Raw genomic sequence first — 16,558 nt, forward strand, 5'->3', positions numbered from 1 at the left:
CTCCTCTTCATCATCATAGCCGCTACACCCGTCTTCGCTCTGCTCCAGGGCGCCGTCGAAGATCTCGTTAATCACCGCAGAGTTGATGGACTGGTCGACGTTCATCTCGACCTCCGGGACCACCGCCTCCTCCGTCTTCTGTTCCCTTTCTTCTTCCTCTGCGGTCTCGTCAAAGGGCTTCTCCACAGGCACCAAGGGGCCGACTCTCCTGAGTGGGCTAGAGGTCGAGGCCGGGGGAGACAGTGCCAATCCAATTCCTGCTGAAGACATAACATTTGGGAGTCATTTACGGTCTGCCATTTTAACATACAGCATGTAAACCGTACTTTAAAGTGGTAATCTTTAAGATTTTTTTGTTAAAAAACAAAATAAAAAAAATCCAATATATATGATTTAAAGATGAACTTCTTAGGACTGACATTTAAGAAACTGTAATTTAATGTATTTTCGTTCTGCATGTGCTCCTCTATATGCCATTATTATTGTTGATGGCAGGGTACGCCTTTCCTGGCAATGACGCCAAAATCTTGCCAGCGTCTGCTCTTGTCTCTGGGGGTGGGAGTGTGCCAGCGGCTGGCTTCCATGTGTTGGTTTGGGGCACAGTTGCAGGTTTGGGGCCGGGTCCGCACTGACAGAACCCCTGCATCAATCTGATTGTGCTTTGTCTATCTCTCCCAGTACCACAAGTCAAACTCAGTACATATTACACAAAATAGGCCGAGGGTTTGCGGGACGGGGTGGGTTGGGAGCTATGTGGATATGGATGGAGTGAGCGGTTGCTATCTCGCCCGTCATGCTCCTGCTCTGGCGTGCTTCACGTCTGTCCTGCAATTTTATGACAACTCATATTAGCTTAGAACACTTACACACTCATACAAATCTTACTCCAAATAACACACCACCAGACCAGGGTCTGCGGGGCAGAAGGGGTGTGAGTGATTCAGTTTCAACATGCATGAAGGACTCGTGCCGTCACACCCTGCAATTTTAACTGCATTCACCAACAGCACACATTGAGCACTGGGGTTTTCGCGGTGGAGGGGGGGGCGCTGGGGGGTTGGTGTGGGGGTGTGGTTGGCCGGAGGGTGACCGGGTGGGCCCCCTGCGGGCTTGGTTTGGCGTGCCCCTGGTGCAAGGTTGGTTCTGGCCTGATGCAACCCGGCATAGCTGCGGGAAGTGCCACCGGGTGCTTTCGAGGCTCCCTTGGAGGCTGCTCGCCGTTGTGGGTGTGGGTTGCAGTACGGGAGGTGGCTGTCGGCTTTGTTCCTCCTGCGTGGCTTCCATGCGCCGGCTGTGGTGGAGCAGCCACACTTCTGCCGGCTTTGGGGGTGGGCATGGCTGCAGGGCATGGTGCTCAGAGCTTTCCCGTGGTGTGTGTGTCTATATAGCTGCAGGACTCAGGGGTGGCTGAGGGGCCTAATCTGCTGCTTGGAGGCAAGTCCTGTGCACTCCCTGGTTCTCTCTCACTCACACACACACACACACACACACACACACACACACACACACACACACACACACACACACACACACACACACACACACACACACACACACACACACACACACACACACACACACACGTTAGTCAATAGAAAAATGATACTGTACCTGCACAAGTTAAACTGGGGGCAGTGTGTGAAGAGTCAGCAGAGGCTGCCGTTGGCTCATTGTGTGACTGCGCCTTGGCAACGTTATTTCCTGAGGGTAGTTCCTGGGGCGGCTGTTCCTGAGAAACAGATCAAAAGTGAAATTCACAACAGGTCGACGGTGCTGCTAAGTCTGTAAGCCACTCCATTAGGGGTATGTTATATGACAATATTAGATTGTGAACGATTGAAATGTCTCCATGATCTGCCTTTAGGTATTGATTGCTGGTCTCGTGCTACAGTACAAATTTTATGAGTTGCAGTTCTATGGCTCAGACATGCATCCAAAGTTGTTTTCTCAGGCAATTCTTAAAGCACACTATTTGCTAGCCGGGATTTGTAAATCAGGAGGTGCCGGAACACTGCTGATGCAGTGGGTCGATGGCAAAAAAAGAGAGACATGGAGCACAAGTGTAGAAACATGGCAGTGCAACATGGCGGCCTCTGTGGAAGCATACCCGCTCCCTATGTAGATATAGGGGGCTAACAACAACACCATTCTTAATTTTATGGGATTATACACAAATTAAAACATACTTATGAATATTATATTTTATATTGCCAAGTCCGCTCCGTAAATTCTAAACACCGCACCTTTAAAAGGCAGAGCCCACATCTCAAACATATTAAAGATGAAGGTTTTGGAAACAGAATTTCTGAGTAATCAGGCTTTACATTTTAAAGCATTTCCAGACTTCTGAAGCACAAAATACCCATTTACACTGCATTACAAATTATTATGCAAATGACATTTTTCTCTGATTTTCCCAAATAGTCTATTGAAATGACAGTCAGTATAATTTTCAAGTCATCCACCGTTAGGGTATAACTCAAATGTTGTTGAACAAACCTCCCAATGATAACAGTATTTTTTTCAAAAATACAAAAACTCAAAATGCACTGTTCCAAATTATGCACAAGAGTTTCAAAACATTTTATAGGTTGTAAAGAACTGAAAATGGTCATTTGTTGAATTTGCAGCATTAGAAGGTCATATTTACTGAAATCAAAAGCTATTTCAATCAAAAACATCTTAACAGGCCAAGTTACATGTTAACATAGGACCCTTCTTTGATATCACCTTCATAATTCCTGCATCCATTGTACTCCATTGAGTTTTTGGAGAGTTTCTGCTTGAATTTCTTTGCAGGATGTCAGAACAGCCTCCCAGAGCTGCTGTTTTGATGCAAACTGCCTCCCACCCTCATAGATCTTTTGCTTGAGGATGCTCCAAAGGTTCTCAATAGGGTTGAGGTCAGGGGAGGATGGGGGCCACACCATGAGTTTCTCTCCTTTGATGCCCATAGCAGCCAATGACACAGAGGTATTCTTTGCAGCATGAGATGGTGCATTGTCATGCATGAAGATGATTTTGCTACGGAAGGCACGGTTCTTCTTTTTGTACCATGGAAGAAAGTGGTCAGTCACAAACTCTAATTACTTTGCCAAGGTCATTTTCACACCTTCAGGGACCCTAAAGGGGCCGACCAGCTCTCTCCCCATGATTCCGGCCCAAAACATGACTCCGCCACCTCCTTGCTGACGTCGCAGCCTTTTTGGGACATGGTGGCCATCCACCAACCATCCACTACTCCATCCATCTGGACCACCCAGGGTTGCACGGCACTCATCAGTAAACAAGACTGTTTGAAAATGAGTCTTCATGTATTTCTGGGCCCACTGCAACCGTTTCTGCTTGTGAGCATTGGTTAGTGGTGGTCCAATAGTAGGTTTATGCACAACTGCAAACCTCTGGAGGATCCTACACCTTGATCCTACACCAGCAGCTTCAAATACCTGTTTGCTGCTTTCTAATGGCATTTTAGCAGCCGCTCACTTAATACAATGAATTTGTTTGGCAGAAACCTTCCTCATTCTGCCTTTATCTGCAAGAACCCGTCTGTGCTCTGAATCAGCCACAAATCTCTTCACAGTACGATGATCACGTTTAAGTTTTTGTGAAATATCTAATGTTTTCATACCTTGTTCAAGGCATTGCACTATTTGAGGCTTTTTGGCAGCAGAGAGATCCTTTTTCTTTCCCATATTGCTTGAAACCTGTGGCCTGCTTAGTAATGTGGAACATCCTTCTTAAGTAGTTTTCCTTTAATTGGGCTCACCTGGCAAACTAATTATCACAGGTGTCTGAGATTTAATTTGGAGATCCAAAGAGCCCTGAGACACAATACCATCCATGAGTTTAATAGAAAAACAAAAAATGTAATGTTTAGGACACTCAAATCCAATTTGCATAATAATTTGGAACGTGGTGTAGAAACACAATCTGCTTTAAATGGTTACATTTGGATGGTGCTTTACTCCTTCATGAGATAATGTTGAATGTGTTTTTCCAAAATAATATTTAATATAATATTAGCATGACGCCTCTATTATTCTGTAACTTCGAAACATTCTCATTTCCTGCATTTGTTTTATAACAATGATAGATTAGAAGAAAGTGGAACTTTTCAGATCTCGCACATGAAAACGTATCACCAGAGGACAACAATTCTCAGAATGAAAACGGCATTCAGCCCTTTGCATTCTGAGAATTTTTGTTTTCTGGCCGCACTCTGCTCCACTGCCTGCCGCTGCCAGTTCAGCAATTTTATTGAAAGCTTCTACCGTCCTCTTCTCATAATCCATAACAACACGGAGATTACGTTTTCACAGAGAAGTGAAATTTCTTGCTTATGGTGTTTATTTGTAGTTTCTTTAAAACATTGCTTACGGAAGTCACACCAGTTCTTCTTCTTTGTGTCCTTTGGGGTGGCCTCAGCGCAACATCATTATTATTATTATTTTTTTTTAAATCACACGAAGAAGATGCGGTGTAGTTGTTCACGATTCAATACACTTTATATCCTTATTTTCTGATAACAGTTTCACATTTTGACTTTACATCGTTTAGAATATCGAAAGATGATCTTGATCTGCATGTTTTCAAAGCGAACAGCAAGATCGCTGTTTGTTAAAGAACTTGTTGGTGAGTAACTCAACTATTACTGATAGAACATGTAGCCTCGGCTTTTTAATATTTATTTAATATTTAGAAATCAAACTCAGTTTTGAAAATAAGTTGAGAGATAGAAAGCAACTCCAGGAACATAAATCTCCTATAATTTGATTTTGGACTAAAAGTCATTTCCGATGTTTTCACCCACAGCCAAAAGTACACAGCAGTGTACAAATAGTCTAGGTCACAAATTGTCTTAAAAACCAATATGAAAAAGGAATTGTGATAAGGTCATGATCCTGCCTAAAAAAAAAACAATCATGATATGATATTTTTGACATACTGTAGTTTTTAGATATTTATATTTTCGCCTTACCTTGACCTCTGGGGTTTTCTTGGTGTCTGCCAAGTCACCCTTGCTCTTCCACGTGTTGCTATCCTTCTGGAAGCGGCTGCGGATTTGAGCCAGCTCAGATTCACGTTCCTACAACAGGAAAACGGACGTTTGGGAATTTTATTTACATATTCGTGCTTCGACAAATCTCAACGGTTAAGTACATCATTGAAGCAAAGGAAAATACTGCTATAAGGCAGAAATAAGATATATATACTGTATATTTTGATGATGATTATTTTGTGTTTCTGTTCTCAATAATCAAAATCGGGTTCTCACACAATGCACCTTTAAATAGAAAAATATGTCTTTAGGGTAAATTTGAGTAAATTGTGATTAACTACTCAAGTATCACTGGTTTAAATCCTAATTAATTATTTTAATCCTTTGACAGTCCTAATATAATAATACAAATTTCTTCTGCCATCTAACAAAGGTGAATGGAACCATCCCTTCAGCGATGCATGGTTTGAACGCACCAGCTTCTGCCTCTGAGTGAGGTCAGCAGTGGTGGTGCTGGTGGCCTGCGCTGCCAGGAGCCTCTCCTGGGCCAGTCTGGTGCTGGGGGTGACTGCTGGGGTGGAGCTGACGGGCTTGGCACCTGCTGCCGCCAGGGTGCACTGGTTGGCGCGCTCCTGGCACCTTTCTCCGAAGCGCTCGAGGAAAGACTTGACACCTGTGGGAGGACCAAACAACCGAGAGTAATTTTGAAATAAAATAATAATAATAATAAAAATACAATAAATAATAAATGTTCGATTTGATGTAACGCAGAAGTTGACGCATCTCACCTGGTGTGCTGGAGGTGGCTTTTTGTTGCAGGGGTGTGGCGGCGCTCCCGGCCGGTAGTTTCTCTCTGCCCGAGGGGAGAGAGGTTGGACCGGGCGTGACCTGCGGCTTTGCGGGGAGGCCTGGCTTTATGGGACTGGCATCCAGGACGGGACCCCTGGACGGGGCCTGATTCCTCAGGGGGCTGTGAGATACAGGCGCTGCTGCGGGGCCAGCCTTTTGAGGGCTGGGGGGAAAGCCCTTGCCCTGGTTTGAAATTTTCTGGGGAGAGGCCGGTCCTCTCCCTCCCTGAAACAGAGGCCTGACGACTGGGACATCGACCTTTTGGGGGCTTGGTGGAATAACTTTGCCGGATTTGACAGGTGAGTAGACGGCCTGATAGAAAAAAAAAAAAAAAAAAAAAAAAAGGAGGCCAATATTCCGCAGAAAATTATTATTTTAGGGCTGCCCACTGAAAGTCGACAAGTTGAATCATTAGTCAGAAACCAGTCAGTTAAATGAGATTCAAGTCGTGCAGTCATTTTTTTTTTTTTTTTTGTCAGTCAGTGTCAATAACGATAGGGGCATAAAACAGATAGAAGCTTATAAATGCACAAGGGATAACATTTCAGTAATGAATTATAAATAAGGGGATCCATAAATATATTTTTTGATGTGTTAATCGTCGGCATCTGGACCAGCGTTTCCGTTATCTGGTAATTGACGGTTTCTGAACGGGAAAATCTGTTGAAGTGTGACATATTTAAATCTCTCCTGTCATAATGTCCAGTGAAATTAATTACCTCCAAATACAATTTGAAATAGTGCTGGGTGGATCATTTCAATCAAAAAATTCCGCAGATCTGTTCATTTCCCCACTCGGAAAATTGCAACGTTGCTGCCCCACCACCTCTTGGACAGGTTGTGCTTGGTAACAGAGTGAACACACACAGAGCGGAGATGGAGCTGCAGTGTCTAGAACTCTGAGGAGAGGCGGAAAGATGATGTGTCGTTGGGACTCATACAGCCATAGTTTGGCGTTTTTTGGGGATAGTTAAGTTCCCACCGAAAGCAGGCGGCAAATATCCACTGTGTAAAATATGTCGACGCAATGCCACAACAAAGACGGACAACACCACAAATGTTATTATTTAGTTAGACCTACTTGCCGTATATATATTTGTTTTGATTTTATCAAAATGTTATTTTAGTGAAATGTTAATTAAAGTGGCTGCACTTGTTACTTATTGCTCAAGAACGGATATTTGATTTCTAGTAGTAATATTTGTAATTTTTATATAATTATTTTTAAAATGGCATTAACTGACAGGACTTATTTTATTTTAAATATTCAATAAAAAATATTATACATCTTAATGCCTTGATGATGTCATTCTCTATGTAGCCTGCTTATCAGTTGTTTTTAAGCTCAATAAACAGATAATATTTGACAGGAATCTCTCCCGTTTGTCCGGGAAATTGAAATCTTCCAGGACACGTTGACCGGCACTATATCTTTCCTCGCGGAAACTCTGGTCCAGACACAAACATGGCTCTCCATGCGCCCTGATCACTCCCTCTCCGCACCCCGCCGGGGTGGAGCCCTAGGCGGCCACCTATCTCCCCTATAGGAAGAGCCCTTCTGAATAGTCTAACAGTCGCATTGAACAGCAGAATCCGATTTGATCGTTTGTGAGCCGGGTACAGCCCTAGAAAAGTTCTATTATATTTCTCTAAAATTACAAAAAAAATAAAAATACAATTTATAGGATAATCCTCAAATAAGGCTCAAAATAATCCACTTCATAAATCATTTGTAGAGTTCAAAAAAATAAAACATAACTTAAAAAAAAAATCGAATGTAATTGAGGACAAAAAAAAAAAATGTGCAGTTTGGTTGTGATCTTACCTTGTTGGAGCTCGGTGTAGGCTGGCTGCTGGCTGCTTTGCTGGCTAGCGCTGGATATGTGGAGCTCGGTTTGGTGCCAGTGGAAGCAGCGGCGGTGCCAGATGGCCTTTGTTCATTGTCATTGCAGCCGGCAGGGTGGCTGGCAAGGTCGTCCTCCCAAGAGCTGATGGTGGCAGCTAGGTTGGCCAGGCGGCCCTTCCTCCCCAGCAGAGGACCTGATGGTGCTGTGCTGGTGGTGACCGCTGGGATCTCCAGCTGGCTCTTTACAGGCGACGGAGGAGCGCAGCTTGGAGCCTCATCAAAGGTTTCTAAAATAAAGAAAGATATAGATAGATAGATAGATAGATACATAGATAGATAGATAGATAGATAGATAGATAGATAGATAGATAGATAGATAGATAGATAGATAGATAGATAGATAGATAGATAGATAGATAGATAGATAGATAGATAGATAGAAAATCACTCTTCTTTAAGTGATACATGGCTGATAAATCAACTTACAATGTTTAAAAACACCAGTATGGATAGCTTGACTTTGGAAAGGATTATTTTGCAATTCCGGTGTTTCTTATCCTTCAGACCAGACCAATTAGAAGGAAATAAATAAATAAATAAATAAATAAATCAATCAATCAATAAAAAAGCTGCTGTTGTTTAACCATCTGTTCAAGCAAACAGTCAGACCAGTTATTTGCTCAAAGTCTTGGACACGATTAGGAAAGTCAAAAGTGGTATGGGTGCTACCTTGTATATGTTTTCTTTAAAAACACAACGGCTCCTACCGTTATCCCAGTACTGCCTCTGCGCTGCCAGTCTCTGCAGGCGGGACCTCATGCCAGTGATAGGGGCTGGAGTGGGAGTTTCCTTTGGTTCCTCTCTGCTCGCCGGCGTGGTCGGACAGCTTTCAGCCACTGCTGTCGCCGATTGGCTCCTCGGGGGGTCGGGATACAAGGACGTGACCATCTCTTCAGGCTCGGGCTGCAGACTTTTCAGCCTCTCTTGGACTGGCTGGACAACGGGCTCTGCGGTCGCCCTCTCCAGAGAGGAGGCAGGGCGGATAGTGGCCGGGCCGGTGGGGGGTTTCTTGTCCGTGGGGGGATCTGCGGCCGGCGCCTTGTTCTCCTCCTCCTCTGCAGTGGACTGAGCAGTTTCCCCCGAGCATCTGCGCTTGGAGGGGGAGGGTTTGGACGAGGGGCGAGATGCTGGAGACAGAAGTTCCAAAAAAGAAAAGGAGCATTTTTCACAGTGGGAACTCCATCATCATGTATTACAAACAAACAAATGTGTGGCCGTGTAAGAGAGGCACCCATACCTTTATCGATGACTGGCTCACTTAATACACTGTTGGTCTCAGTCAGTGGCTCCCTGGATCTCTTTGCCATGGGTCTGTTCACAGCATTGGGTCTCTCTGCCATCTTCTTCTGCAGGTTCTCACGTCGGGCACGGGTACGCTCCAAGAGTTTCTGGTATTTCAAAAACACAGTGTAATTGGAAAAAGTCATCAATTACCTGCAGTGCAGATTCTCAAGCCTACACCTCTTGAATAGTAAAAGATTACTACATCCCTTCCTTCAGTTTTTCATCCCCCAACAAGCTAGTCATCCCCCTCCTGCCTTATGAATCAACCTATAAAAGCATATTTCAATCTAAAAAGGGGACGTTTCTGCAAGCATTAAATCGATAGATAGAAAATAAGTTTTTTCGATATCATTTCAATATCATTCTCACATCAAAACATCCCATTGTTTTACATACTTTCCCTCCATGCAGTTTGGGAGGAAAATTTCCCATCGTATTTCAGTAGAAGCTGTTTAACACGATAAAACAATCCTTAACAATTTTAATATACTGAATAAACGCTTTCTGTCGTGATCTATTCATTAGTTTATTAGTACAGGCAGCAACAAATAACTCTGTTTTGGGATACAAGGTTGGACTTTTCAGTAGTAATGTCTTGAAATTAAGATAATGTCACATTATCTAAATCACATCTAAATGAATGATTATGAGAAGCCCTGACTTCCTCTCAATACAGGGTCTGAAATTACATTTACATTTACATTTAGTCATTTAGCAGACGCTTTTATCCAAAGCGACTTACAATTGTTCAAACACTGACGGACGCAGCCATCAGGAGCAATTAGGGGTTAAGTGTCTTGCTCAAGGACACTACAGCATGCTAGCAGGAGGAGCCTGGGATCGAACCAGCGACCTTTAGATCACTAGACCACCAGCTCTACCGCCTGAGCCACCATCCCCACATATTCCCCAAATATTAGCGGGAGTACTCTTTAACATTGTGTTTTGAATCCCTGATAGAGGGGGAAATGTAATATAGTTGTCTTAATAACATCCCTTTGTTGTTGTTGACCTGCACCTGCCAGTATGTGCAGTTTGGCCCAATGGCTCCTTCCAAATGTTCTTATGTAAAATAGCATCAAACTGAGGACCAAAGGACCCCCTGTTTGCTTAGTACTCTTCATTCCCTGCATCTGCTCCTATCTTCATTGTGTTAAAAGTGTTTCCCTCTGCCTCACAGGCAAAGTGTCATGGGGTCGGATTTACCGCCTTGTAACTCTGCAAGACCCAACACATTCCTGCAGTGTAACTGCCGCCTGCACAATTCCGCCAAAGGAGACTGGAAAACTTGAGGCAGCGTTTAATGTCATTCCATAGGAATGAGCCACTCCTGTTCTGCAGCGCTTAGCTACAGGGCCTGAACCCTCAAATCCTATTGGCTGAAATGTGGAGTGACTAAAAAAAAACCCTGAATCGTTGGGGAGGCATGTAACCAGTTACAGTGAAATTTCAGTTGTTGATTTGGACAGAGTCCAAACTATAAAACAACTCTCTCCTTCATTGGAGCCTGTAATAACTCAGGCTGCTCCTCATAAAGAGTTGAGGTCGGTGTTGGACACACGCCTGGATTAAGAAATAGCTTGACCTTACTTGGTAACAAAAGTGGGATGTTTCTCTCACGTGACTTTGCATGATCTTAACAGTGGCATTATGGCATGTATTGGGACAATAACAGAAGTAACTGAAAGCATTCATTGTTACAGAAATGTGTTTACCAGACGCAAAATTAACCTTGAAAATCAACTTGTTTCTTTATGTAACTTGTTATAGGATTCAATTTACAACAATAACCTAGTCTATTTTGAACAATTGCCTATTTTTGACAGTGCTAGTTGTTGATACAGAGCGTCATTGTTATCTTTTAGGTGCATCGCACTTTGCCATTTTTTCTACTTTGTTTCTCAGAATATATTTATTTTACTTTATTCTTAGACTTCACGTTTTATTGCCTATTGTTTGGATGTGCGCTGCTGCTTACACCGCAATGTCTATCCACGGACGACTCAAATATCCATCATCTACAATTCAAAGAACACCTGACATGTTTTATATCAGCATGACAACGGTTGTAATATCTTAAGACCAGCTCGCTAGGGTGAAGCGGCGTCAATTAGGTTTTTTCTTATTTTTATATTGTCACTTGTATTGTGTCTCGCGGTCAAATAAACAACGACGTTAAATAACGTCTAAAGACGACAAACCGGTTCCGCTCGTGGCGGTGTAGTGGAAATGGTAGCTGTCGCTCTGCTCCGTTAATAGATGCCACTCACCTCGGTGAAGGGGTCCATTTCGAAGACTGCCTATCCTTGGGGAAAAAAAAATAAACACTTTCGACAATATATCGTCTCGCCACGGTCTTATAAACGGCCCGAAATCCAATTTCAATGTGGCCGCGGCGAGCGGAACGCCTGGTGTCGCCTCCTCCACACAAACAAGCCCCGTTCAAATTTGAATTTCAGCGCTGCGTCCACTGCGCAGACTCCCGCGGACGAGGGAGCGCCCGGGAACCAATCGCAGAAAAGGGGGGCGTGGTTTTCGGGCCCCGCCAACCCAGCGTGGAACGAGGCGCAGGAGGCGGTTTGTCGTCGTGTCGATGCCGGTGGATCGTCGTAGAAGAAAAACGACAACTGAACTCCCGTGTCAATTCAATTCAATCAAAGTTACATTTAATCTACACTTGGGTAAACAAAATCTGTTTTAAGTCAATACACGCCGATGAAGAAATGAGACTTTTGGAAGAAACGTGTGCTCATTCACATCATTTTCGTAGTCTGACTATGTGATCGTTCAAAAAGGGCATCATACCCGGCTGTATTAATATTTTTTCTTTCTTTTTCTCCCCCTTAACTTTAAGTAGTTGGGTTTTTTTTTTTTATTATAATGCGTGATTTGGCCACAAGAGAGCTCTGTTGTCCACTTCAGTTAAGCTGTTTAGCGTAAACTACGTTATAGGTAATGGTTTTCTGTCCCAACAAGTCAGCTTTCACCGCAATTTAGTGAGAAAAGCTCAAAATAACTGTTTTCAATAAGAAAGGAAGCTCACGCATGTGTCAAACTCTTAATGCTGACTTGTTTCCCCACAATAGGAAAGTCCTGTGATTTTCAGCCTGATATCCCGAAATGTTTCCATTATGACAGGGAGAACACATTCTGACAGCTGAGAATGTTAGTCCACGTGTTGCCAGTAGAGAAAGCTATTTCTCCCTCTCATTTTATCAATTTTTTATTTAACAGATACTCCTCACTTAACAACCGAGTTCCATTCCAAGGACTTGGTCGAGTTATTGCGTCATTGCGAACTCTAGTGAAGTGAATACTGACAGACTGTGGGGACGAGACTGAGACTGAGAACGGTGATGAGATTCAAGATTAATTGATGAGACGTATACAGTGAATTCAGTATCTTCTTCTACTTTCGGCTGCTCCCGTTAGGGGAGCTAACACAGCGGATCTTCTGCCTCCAATACCTTCTGTTCTGTGCATCTTCCTCCCTTACACCAACCGCCTGCATGTCCTCCCTCACCACATCCATGCATGTGGTGAGGGAGGACATTAAAGCTTCTCTTTGGCCTTCCTCTTTTCCTCTTGCCTGGCAGCTCCATCCTCAGCATCTTTCTCCCAATGTAACTCGCATCTCCCCTACACACGTGTCCAGACCATCTCAATCTCGCCTCCCTCACTTTTTCACCAAACTATCCAACCTGAGCTCTCCCTGTAATGCAGCGGTCCCCAACCTTTTTTACGCCACGGACCGGTACTACGTCAGACAATATTTTCACGGACCGGCTATCAAGGTGTGACGGAAATATACGCCAAATGGCATTAAAAACAACAGGATACGTATTATCTGTATAACTATAATAATTTATAGTGAGCAAAAAAACATTAAACATTCAAGTTTAGTCTTGTTATTCATTTCAAGTCTTGGAAGACACACATCAGAATCGAGCTTCCGCTTGTCCAAAAGAGGAAAAACACACCTCTTCCAGGCATAAAAAGTGAAACATTTTAAACAAAATGTGATTGATTGTTAAACTACCAGGTCAAAAATTCTCAAGTACAAATAGATGTCACTGGGATCAACTAAACCAAATCGTACAATATAAAATGCATACAATTTACGACTCTCCATAACGATGAATCAGTGGGAGCCCTGGGCTTGTTTCTCTGCAACGAGACGGTCCCATCTCGGGGTAATGGGAGACAATGACACCCGAAGTGTGTTCAGAATGTCCAGTTTTGCTTGTATTTTAGTTTTGGTTGCCGTTACTGCAGAAACCCCTGCTTCACAAAGATATGATGTTGCAAATGGAAGCAGGGTTTTCAGTGCCTTTGTGGCGATCTCAGGATGTTCTGCTTTGATTTTGATCCAGAATGTCGACAGAGTTATTGTCTCAAACATACTTTTAAAGCTGCCATCATTTGCGATCTCTTGTTTTTGGGGAGTAACACTCAAACCCTTTGGAAAGCAAAGATAGATGATCCTTCACCATCTTGGGGAAATGGAGACCAAAGCTCAGTCGCTTCTAAAACCGCTGCCAATGTTTGAAACATGTCAAATGTCCCTCTGTTCCGCAGCAACGCGACTCTGGAACCAGCGATGATGTATGTGTAGAACCTCCTCCTTTGAGGCGGGACTCGCTGACCATCGACTGTAATTCCAGTATCGACAGAGCCGCATATTCTTTGCTACAAACTAGTTTCGACTTCCCTCCCCCCACCCCCTGGGGCGGACTGCCAATCGCCGCCCCGAATGGGGTCTCCGGCTTGAACCGGAAGCCACGCCCCGAAGTCAGAGAATGACTAGCAGTGCTGGGATTCGAGACGAGGAAGCGATGGTCAGCATTCAGCGAGCGTCTTCACCTCTGAGCCATCCGGAGGCCCGCAAGTTATATATTCTTTCTTTGCAACCCGGCACCACATGACCTGCGACCTGATACCGGGTTGCGACCCCAAGGTTGGGGACCGCTGCTCGAATGTACTCATTCTTAATCCTGTCCATCCTTGTCACTCCCAATGAAATTCTCAACATCCTCAACTCTGCCACCTCCAGTTCAGCCACCTGCCTTTTTGTCAGTGCCACCGCCTCTAAACCGTACAACATAGCTGATCTCACTACCGTCCTGAAGACCTCCCCCTTCACTCTTGCTGGAACCCTTCTGTCACAGATCACCCCGGACCACTCTTCTCCACCCACTCCACCATGCCTGTACCCCCTTCTTCACCTCTCTACTGCACTCTCCGCTGCTTTGGATGGTCGACCCCAAGTACTTGAACTCATCCGCCTTCTCCACCTCCACTCCTCGCATTCTCAGCTTTTCGCCGCCCTCCCTCCCATTCAGGCACATGTATTGTGTCTTACTCCTGCTGACTCTCATTACTCTTCTCTCTAATGCATGCCTCCACTGCTCCAGGCTCTCCTCAACCTGCTCCCTACTCTCACTACTGATCACAATGTCATCCGTGAACATCATAGTCCACAGAGACTCCTGCCTGATTTCATCTGTTAATCTGTCCATCACCATTGCAAACAAGAAAGGGCTCAGAGCTGATCCTTGATGCAATCCCACCTCCACTTTGAATGCCTTCGTCACGCCTACTGCACACCTTACTACTGTCTGACTGCCCTCATACATATCCTGTACCACTCTTACGTACTTCTCTGCCACCCCAGACATCCTCATGCAATACCACACTTCCTCTCTTGGCACCCTATCATACGCTTTCTCTAAATCCACAAAGACGCAGTGCAAATCCCTCTGGCCTTCCCTGTACTTTTCCATCAGCATTCTTGAAGCAAACATTGCATCTGTAGTACTCTTTCCTGGCATGAAACCATACTGCTGCTCGCTGATCCCCACCTCTCCTCTTAACCTAGCCTCCACTACCCTTTCCCATAGCTTCATGCTGTGACTGATCAACTTTATTCCCCTGTAGTTACTACAGCTCTGTACATCTCCTTTATTCTTGAAGATGGGTACCAGAACACTTCTTCTCCAATCCTCCGGCATCCTCTTCCTTTCCAGGATGGTGTTCAACAGTCTCGTTAGGAACACAAGTCACCACCGTCCTCGATAAAATGGGCGGAGCAAGTCCACATCGGGGCATTTGGACAGGACTTGGCTTGATGCGTACTTTGAATTGGAACAGTACTTGGGCTGCGACTGATGACGTTTCACAAGTCCACAAGAACACAAGTACAGACAAGAACGTAGATTAAGAAAGGGCCCTTGTCTTCCTTCCTCTTCCTGCATGATACACTGAGTACCTTCATTGCCGTCTCCCTCACCAATTCTGCAGTTATTTCCCAGTCATTTGGTAACCGTTCAATCGAAACTATTGCCTGCCTTACCTCTTCCCTAAATTGCATACAACACTCCTCCTTTTTCAACTTCCACCATTTTATCTTTAGCTCTTCTTTCACTCTCTTCCTCTTCTTGGCCTCCAGAGTCATCCTACAGACCACCATCCGATGCTGCCAAGCAACACACTCCCCTACCACCACTTTGCAGTCACTAATCTCTTTTAGATTGCACCTCCTACATAAGATGTAGTCCACCTGTGTGTACCTTCCTCTTGTATGTCACCCTGTGTTCCTCCCTCTTCTTGAAATATGTATTTACAACAGCCAATTCCATCCTTTAGGCGAAATCCACCACCATCTTGTCCTTCAACATTCCTTTCCTTGACACCATACCTACCCGTCACCTTCTCATCATCTATGTCTCTGATCCCTTCGCCAACATGCCCATTGAGATCTGCTCCAGCGACCTTTCTCTCTCCCTTGGGGACGCTCTCCACCCCTACATCCAACTCACTTAAGAATTCTTCTTTCTCTTCCAGCTCACACCCAACTTGGGGAGCATATGCACTGACCACATTCATTATCACCAAATCAATTTCCAGCTTCGTGCTCTGTCCGACACTCTCATCACCTCCAAAACACTCTTGACATATTCTTCCTTCAAGACTATCCCTACCCAATTTCTCCTGCCATCCACTCCATGGTAGAACAGTTTGTACTCCTGGCCTTACTCCGATTCCACCTGTGTATATAGTGCATATAGTATATATAGTATGTAGAGTGTATCCAAAGTCGCCCCAAAGTCGCTTTGGATAAAAGTGTCTGCTAAATGCAATGTAATATAGTGTATATAGTGTATATAGTATATAAAGGTTGATGAGATGAGATGCTTGACGCTGAGACGCAGCGCGCACCCCGTGGTGTCGTACACAGCGTACGATACAGACTGGTCGCGGAGCTGGTCGTAAGTCTGAACGGTCGTTCAACAGGTAGGTCATTAATTGAGGAGTACCTGTATTTCATTCTCTCTTTTTGTAGTTGATGTTTTTATAAAAAAACAAACAAACCAACAGACAAACAACAAAACTCTCCAATTCTACTGGTGCTGCTTGTTTCTACGGAATGTTCACCTGTGACTGTCAAATGCAGCGGCTTGACACTGGGGCGAATGTACTGATTGTAGGTAAGTCGCTCTGGACAAAAGCGTCTGCTC

At 44.3% G+C, this 16,558-nt stretch overlaps 1 protein-coding gene across 1 annotated transcript in view; it reads right to left on the reverse strand.

Moving 5' to 3' along the window:
* Nucleotides 1-11,453, reverse strand: part of anln (anillin, actin binding protein) — a 22,319-nt gene extending 10,866 nt beyond the window's left edge. The window contains exons 1-9 of the mRNA XM_080002454.1: nucleotides 11,312-11,453; nucleotides 8,995-9,145; nucleotides 8,465-8,884; nucleotides 7,677-7,984; nucleotides 5,791-6,163; nucleotides 5,479-5,675; nucleotides 4,982-5,089; nucleotides 1,612-1,729; nucleotides 1-257 (exon numbers count right to left, since the gene is read on the reverse strand). The exon at nucleotides 1-257 is cut by the window's left edge and continues 99 nt beyond it. Of these exons, the coding sequence (XP_079858580.1) occupies nucleotides 1-257; nucleotides 1,612-1,729; nucleotides 4,982-5,089; nucleotides 5,479-5,675; nucleotides 5,791-6,163; nucleotides 7,677-7,984; nucleotides 8,465-8,884; nucleotides 8,995-9,145; nucleotides 11,312-11,329 (1,950 nt within the window). The 5' untranslated portion in view covers nucleotides 11,330-11,453. The remainder of the gene's footprint in view (nucleotides 258-1,611; nucleotides 1,730-4,981; nucleotides 5,090-5,478; nucleotides 5,676-5,790; nucleotides 6,164-7,676; nucleotides 7,985-8,464; nucleotides 8,885-8,994; nucleotides 9,146-11,311) is intronic.
* Between the last annotated feature and the right edge of the window lie 5,105 nt (nucleotides 11,454-16,558).

Source organism: Zeus faber (genome assembly GCF_960531495.2).
Source record: "Zeus faber genome assembly, chromosome: 1".
Classification (NCBI taxonomy): domain Eukaryota; kingdom Metazoa; phylum Chordata; class Actinopteri; order Zeiformes; family Zeidae; genus Zeus; species Zeus faber.